This window comes from Sphaeroforma arctica, assembly GCF_001186125.1.
Source record: "Sphaeroforma arctica JP610 unplaced genomic scaffold supercont1.44, whole genome shotgun sequence".
Taxonomy (NCBI): Eukaryota; class Ichthyosporea; order Ichthyophonida; genus Sphaeroforma; species Sphaeroforma arctica.
Genome location: NW_014040514.1, coordinates 96,445 through 103,908, shown reverse-complemented (window position 1 = coordinate 103,908; position 7,464 = coordinate 96,445). Strand labels below are relative to the sequence as shown.

Here is a 7,464-nt window from a genome sequence, read left to right as displayed (position 1 = left end):
TACTACACACACACACACACTATATATAATAATATAATAATAAATAATAATTAATATATATATATATATAATAATAATAATAATAAATAAACAAAACAAACTAAATAATAATAATAATATATATAATAAATATATAACAACAATATATATATATATATATATATATATACATATATATATATATATATATATGTGCGCTCCCCTATGTGTGTGTATATACATCATATTTAGAATACGTATATTCCACCGTCAGCCGCCAGTGACACTGACATTGTATAGGCATGTACATGCAAACCTCAGTTGGGAGTGGTCAAGGTCTAAGAATCCTGGCAGAGAGGTGGACTTGTTTAAATCATTCCCACAGGTACTAGCCACGTCTTTGGCACACATAAATCCGAATATTCTGCATTATGAACAGCTTCACTTCCATACCTTTAAGCTCATCTCCACCTTGGTCATATTCTTCAGTACCATTTTGGTGTAGCTGCAGATAGAGAACAAACATCGTTAATGTGTATTTGGGCCGTTTGCATCATACTACTAAACGAATGTTCCAGATGAAGCAATTTAAAAGGCTTTTAGGTTTTTTAAAATGTGACGATAAAATGAATGAGCGACCGGTAATGTGGATCAAAATTTACCGGACTGGTTGATATAGCTGCTACTAGAATATACACCTTAGATTAGTTGGATTTCTGAATAACCATACTAGCGTGAAACCTATACCAGGCAATCCAGCTTGAATACAATGCCACTGCTAGATCAATGGGTACAGGCTACAATACACATACTCAGGTATCGATTGAATCGCGAATATAAACAGCACGATGGGGTGTGGGTGAGCTGCATACCTTGCTGGCTTGTTTACAGCAGTTTCTGAGTCAAGCGAGTGCATGTTGCTTAGCAACTCCTTTATGGCGTGCGCGTCTAGGAGCAGTTGTTCGGCCGCTACAGTGCACACATTATGTGCCTTATACAGAGACGCCGAGTAGCGTGGAAGAAAAGAGCTGCGATGGGATGGCGGATGATTGGGTATTAATACGCGGGGTGATGGGGGTATTTTCAGGGAAGTCTGATGATGGTAATCTTAATAGTTAAACTTCGCTTGAATCTCTGTGCAGTTTACTATGCCGAAGCGAACGTCACATGCGAGATGCTTGGAATGGAGTTTGTTAAACAGGCTGGTATTCTAATCGTACAATCTGACCAACACAGACGCCGCACGAGTTAATCATCGAAAGAAAAGCAGCTGATCTCAGATAAAAAACCGAAAGGACTTACATGGCGAGCGTAAATGAAAGGTCATACCTGACTAATTTCATGCAGAAGTTATTGAAGTATTTGGTTTCCACCCCATTGCGAATAACCGGAATTGCACTGGAGATGGAATTGAAATCGAAAATGTACACAAATGAATCCGGATAGATGAACAACTAAGCAAGCGCCTTTCCGAAGAAAGCATGCTCAACGGAACTCGGTAGTGATATCAATCGAAAGCAATATTTAGGCCAACAAAAGACGCATAAGTAGAGACATGTACCAGCAGGCTACATACTTGTTGAGAGCCTGCGCTAAGACGCTGACATACGGCGACGTGTCGCCCACAGTGGTGTGTTCTCCCCAGTTGTAAGTTACTATGCTGCCATTCGAAATTCAAAGCGAGTTCAAGTTTGTATGTGGACTGGTTGAGTGAGGTTTTCCAAATTATTCGAAATTCAAAGCGAGTTCAAGTTGTATGTGAACAGGTTGAGTGATGTTTTCCAAGTTGACTACTCGAGAGCGTATATTCAACATATATTCGGCAAGACTACAAGAGAGTATGTCCATGGATGCAGCAATCAGCGATCTATATATAAATTTATACAAATACATATATTTGTATTTACTTCAAACAAGGAGAAGGGATACCCAGTCACTTGTCAGTCACCTCCTTTGATTAGTATGCTAGTCACCAGATGAGGAGGAGGTCGTAACCCTTAAGGGGTTTTGAACATTCAACGAGCGAGCAAGGAAGAGATGAGGGTACGGACACACTAAGTTATAATTGTGTGTACTAACAATATATAGTATTCATAAAATCGCCCATTGCGATCATACACAATATTGTGATCAGTATTCGTAGACTCGGATGGCTGTTAATAACATTTCAAATACACCTAAAACGTTGATATTTCAAATTTTGAAAAATTAGAAAAGTAAAATAGTACGAATTCCTTCCCTAGTCTTGTAATTATGTTAGGCGTATATGGGGGCGTTCGTGACGTTTCGCATACTGATTTGTTACACAATTTCCGTGCAACGGAAGACATACACTTACTGTACACTGATACTACTTGACTCGTGGGCTGCCGCCAGTATACGATACGCAAACAACTAGCACTTTTTGAAGGAGAGCAAGCACAAAACTATTTTTTTTTGGCAGTAACATACCGGTTGCACACATCGTCGCAGGTTACTTCGAGAGATCTCACCAGAAGCGAAATTCCCGAACTGACGACCCTGTGAATGAGAAAAAAATACAAACAGTGTGGCACGGCGAGATCGTGTCATTGTCCAGCACTCGGATCATCCATGCAGAATAATCAAGCAGCCCACATGTGTAATGACAGTACCAAATTTAATATTCTTGAAACATTCCGGAGATCCAGGCAAACATATAATGAAACGGCACTGTCAGTATACAAAAGACAACTGCCGCATAACTGTGCAGGTTTAACAGTGCTTGACGATTAGGGTAGAATAACACATCAGCCAACAATCCTATTTCGATCGCAGTGAATTTTCACTGCAATTCCTATAAATAGTCATGCAACTACACAACAATTCGCACAGGGTAGCTTAGGAACATACTCGTGGAACCCGTCTTGCTGCTCAAGCAACTCAACTTTGTCTTGGTATTCCACGTCAATCTTCTCCTTAAGCTTGGTGGCCAGTTGGGCGGTGGTGTCTGAGCAGTACTCGGCTGTGTTCAGAATCGAGCACACTACGTATATCTCCTGAGGTGTTAGGGTCTCCTGCTGTACGCGCTGATCCACGGCCACACTAGACAACAACGACGCCCTAAGCGGATGTGACAGAGGAGTGGTTATCAAAAAATAGCAACAGTGGGGTGGCTATACTAGATATATTAATTGTATTCAATGAGTGGCACACTGCACGGTGTAATCTCTTACGACATGGTTGTCATGCTAGCAACTATGCAAATATTTGTATGTATTTCTAAGCATGTAACCAGGGCATCATACACCATCTGGCTATACCAAGTTTTATTTGAGGAGAGACCTGTTGAGTAGTTGTTAACACATAGCATGTAACCAGGGCATCATACACCATCTGGCTATACCAAGTTTTATTTGAGGAGAGACCTGTTGAGTAGTTGTTAACACATAGCGCATGGTTTAAGCAGATGTACTCGTCTTCAGTACATTATTCAGTGGGTTCGTTGATGCTCTAGGCGACTGATCACTCATGTGCTGTGTAGACGATTGATGTCACATGACGGCAAACGAGGACAGTTATTCATGCGCATGGCAATGTATTGCTATAGTATAATATTGACGACTTCATGTGCCGGGAAGACATATTTCACTGCCGACAACACATGACTCACTTACATTGGCAGCGTGTCTGTGGACTTACTTGGGCAGTGTTCTCGTCAGAACTTTGGAAGCGTACAAGGTCAAATATTTCGCAAACAGCTTGTATATTTGAAAAAGAGGCTGTTTCGTGGTCATCGACGAACACTGTATCAAAAAGAGAGTATTGCTTGTTTGAATGTGATTTAAGGCGGTTGCTGAATTTACACGAGCAGTGAAGGAGGGCATAAACACAGTTTGGACGAGCGTTGGGACTGAATAATGATCATCGGGCAAGGCTAGTGCACATAGACATCATAGAGCTCTCTAGCTGTATAACGCACTCGAATTTGGACAAGATGTTGCAGAGGTAGCACTAGAATCATACCTGCACCATGCAGTTCTTGTAGAAAAAGAACAAGTCCGAAGAGCTTGCAAGCACCTTTGCGATGCCACTCGTGGTAACATCAACGGTGTCGTCTTCTATGATGGCCTTGTGCGCTTGCCTGGCACTTACTACAGCCTCGTTGATGGTATCGTTTAGATGCCTGTCTTGTGCGTCTATGTATATGCTCATATAGCCCTCGAACACACTAGAGATGAGACGGGTAAACTTGGATGTCTTGGGCTCCTTCTTCTTGTCTTTCCTCCTGAGTTGAGGGCCAGACGGTAATAGTCCACTTCCCACTGCCGACAGCCCACTGTGAGTGCCGTCTAAGCTCAGATTGTCACCGTCCCCATGATCATCCCCAGCAGCTAAACATTGTGCAAGGTATAAAAGGAAAGAAAGATTTGCAAAGACTTGAGAGTGTTGTCCTGTTTCATGCGATACTCGTTTTGTTCGAACAGGCTATGATGCAAGAAATCATAAGAAATAATACGAAAGCTGCAGGATGTAATAAAATTTTCTCCCCTGCATTGCAAGTCAAAACGTAGTGAATATACATCACATGCTGTCGCGTCTGTTCGCTCTTGGTTAAATTAAAACCGAGGCTAACAGTCTGTCATCCGTATGACACAACGTTGCCACAGATATCAGACCCTAATGGACGGAATCCTCTTCGAATGGTGCAAACCAACCGACTAAAATCTTGAATTATACACGGGTTTGTATACCTATACCTTCGTTTGGAGACACCACCAAGGGCCCTGTGGGCACCCAGAATCGACTAGTCAGGTACTTTTCAAATGCAACAGTCTTCTGAAGGAGCGACAGTAGCAGCTCCACATTCAAGGTGGTCTTGTTCTTCGCCAGCAAGGAAACTAGATTTTTCCTCCAAGTGAGGCAGAATTCGTAGAAGATGGCCTCGTTCATGCGCCAAGAAGCCGGGAATACACCAGTACAACACTCTTCGTAGTCTGAGACTATCCTCTTCGCCCACGAATATCTTCGATCCACCTATAATAGGGTAGTATGATGATAACTTGACAGATCCGTAAGCAATTCACCGTTTACTGGACCTTCACCTCCAGTTTGATTAATAGGGCTGACAAGTGATGACTGGCCCTCCCTCTAAAATAAACCAATGCGCGAAAGTAACCCAGGCGCCCTTCGCAAGCCTTAGTCAATAGTACGATCGTATACACGTAATAATCTAGCACAGCACAGACAACCATTGCGTAAACAGTACATATCGTGACAATGCCGTGAATAGTTCAATCCGGCTACGCGACGCACCTTATCCAGACCAGAAACCTCTTCACCGTCCGGAAATACCGTATAATAATCCGCCATTTGCTTGCGAACAAACCAATCGATCATCTCTTTCTTGCTCTCGGGTCCCAGGACTTCCAACACCTGGCACGCCTCGCGTAAATGCTCGACTGGGCCAGAGTACTGCTTCCCTGTGAAGCTGTCTTCAAAGTCCTGCAAAGAAAGGGTGTGTTTTATCATCTTGAGAATGCTACAGATATATAAGAAAAAAAAAAGAACAATCTTATTTAGCGACCAACAGAGACTTCAGTATTGTGGCTATGTATTTATAATCAAAGCTGTTGCCTTCATACCTGTTTTATCTGCCCGCGGAGTTCTAATTTGAGCTCGCGCACATCATCCATGATCGTCCGCACTTTTGGAATATTGCTGAACCTCTCGAATTCCATGATAATATTGGATATAGCCTCTAGGAGGTTCGCGGCATCACGGTACTGCCGCCTCCCAGACATCTCTTTCAGAGTCTCCACACCTCCCACCTGGCCATACAAAGACGTAGACAATAGTGACAACTCCCATATAAGAACAGACAAAGTGTATGTTTATTAGGTGTCGTGCCCCACAGGAGAGTTCGCGATTTCATCGGATGAGGCAGATGCAGTGAAAGCCACAGTGAGTTCTACGTGATATTCAATGGCAGCGAAAAGTAAAAAAAGAAAAACACTATGCTTTAAACCTGCCTTGTCCGAATGCTAAGATCGAATGTGAATGTGAAAACGACTTACCAGCATATGCATGTGGTTAAGTGTATTGATGGATTGCGTCAGGTGGGTCTTCGCATAGTCGAGCGACTTGATGTCTCGAGTGACATCTTGCACCTGATGAAATCAACATATAAGTCATTAAAATTAAACAACGTATGTAAACTGACATAAAGAATTGTGACATAGGCCATGTTACAGTGTCTGCACAGCCGCATCCGATATAAAATCAATTAGCGAACGGAATCAGGAATCTGTCCACACTGTTCATTTGCTACATTTATGCTTGTTAACTCGATGTGAACATCTCACCATACCATTTTTTCAGACGTCTGGGCCTTAATCCGAATGTCTTGGATGCGGGTCATGAGTTCTTTGATCGCTGTCTGCGATTCCTGCAACGCAACTCGGCCTGGGAGGGAATAGAGAGAACATGGGAGACATGTCAACACACATGGTACACCCAATACCAAATTATCTACTATGCACCCCGCTGATTGTATTTGCCGAAGTACGACATGATGCGTTACACGCCCAGACTTGTGAGACAGTACCAATATGTTCAGTGAAATAACGAGACACCGATTCGACAATGTCTTGACACATATTGTCATAGTAGAAGAGTTATACCAACTGTATAGGCAGTCTGATAAGCACAATTTCCAAAATATCCAGCCAAACTCCAGGCGAAACCTAAGCGAGTGACATTTTACGGGGCCTTGATAAACGCTTCATCTCGAGCTATTCACCAGGGTATACAGTAACCCCTCAAAATCACGATCACGGGCCATACAAAACATATGGTAGTTTTAGGATGGTACAATTCCCGACACACGACCAAAAGACCTGAAGCAGGCTCTAGGTGAGTTAGGGGGGTAGGGATCCGATCATGCCACGTGAACGCGGAACTCTCACACACCATCTTCTCCAACGGCTGGCTGTAGGTGAATAGTCTCTCTAATGTCAATGTCGAGTCGTCTGAAGTACAACAAACCCGGCAATAAAATAATGAGATACTGCACCAATGGATACTCACGATCCTGGTACAGTCATGGAACTTAGAATCGAATTACAAGTAGAACGCATAAACCTCTCTAAAAAAATGAAAGGGGTCTGAACGTGTCTCATAACATAGACCTGAATTTGGTCCCGAAAAAAAAATAGTTGTTACACAAAACGTAGTTTACAATCAGCGAATTCCTTACCGAATTTTCAATTTCAATTTAGCGATGACGGGATCAAGCTCAGACAGGGACTGCTCCGTGGGGAACAATTTATTTATGTAATCAATGGCATCAAAGTCTGGCTGATCTAGAGGGTCCGAACTTTGCAAAACCTAAAAGGTGGATACGATTGTAAACAATGTGAGCAAGTCTTAACCCCGCACTGCTTCACAAAACAGCCAGCATTCCATGAGCTACATAAGATTAAAAATGTATATTGACACACGCACACACACATATATATATATATA

General features: G+C 42.5%; 1 protein-coding gene across 1 annotated transcript in view; it reads right to left on the bottom strand.

Moving 5' to 3' along the window:
* The window catches only part of SARC_01164 (hypothetical protein), an 8,246-nt gene extending 916 nt beyond the window's left edge, over nucleotides 1-7,330 (bottom strand). Inside the window, exons 1-15 of the mRNA XM_014305124.1 lie at nucleotides 7,196-7,330; nucleotides 6,910-6,968; nucleotides 6,308-6,402; nucleotides 6,015-6,107; nucleotides 5,583-5,768; nucleotides 5,254-5,442; nucleotides 4,698-4,974; nucleotides 3,964-4,331; nucleotides 3,640-3,743; nucleotides 2,851-3,060; nucleotides 2,431-2,499; nucleotides 1,556-1,639; nucleotides 1,309-1,377; nucleotides 852-1,007; nucleotides 433-484 (exon numbers count right to left, since the gene is read on the bottom strand). Coding sequence (XP_014160599.1) covers nucleotides 433-484; nucleotides 852-1,007; nucleotides 1,309-1,377; nucleotides 1,556-1,639; nucleotides 2,431-2,499; nucleotides 2,851-3,060; nucleotides 3,640-3,743; nucleotides 3,964-4,331; nucleotides 4,698-4,974; nucleotides 5,254-5,442; nucleotides 5,583-5,768; nucleotides 6,015-6,107; nucleotides 6,308-6,358 — 1,908 coding nt within the window. The 5' untranslated portion in view covers nucleotides 6,359-6,402; nucleotides 6,910-6,968; nucleotides 7,196-7,330. The remainder of the gene's footprint in view (nucleotides 1-432; nucleotides 485-851; nucleotides 1,008-1,308; nucleotides 1,378-1,555; nucleotides 1,640-2,430; nucleotides 2,500-2,850; nucleotides 3,061-3,639; nucleotides 3,744-3,963; nucleotides 4,332-4,697; nucleotides 4,975-5,253; nucleotides 5,443-5,582; nucleotides 5,769-6,014; nucleotides 6,108-6,307; nucleotides 6,403-6,909; nucleotides 6,969-7,195) is intronic.
* Nucleotides 7,331-7,464: the final 134 nt, after the last annotated feature.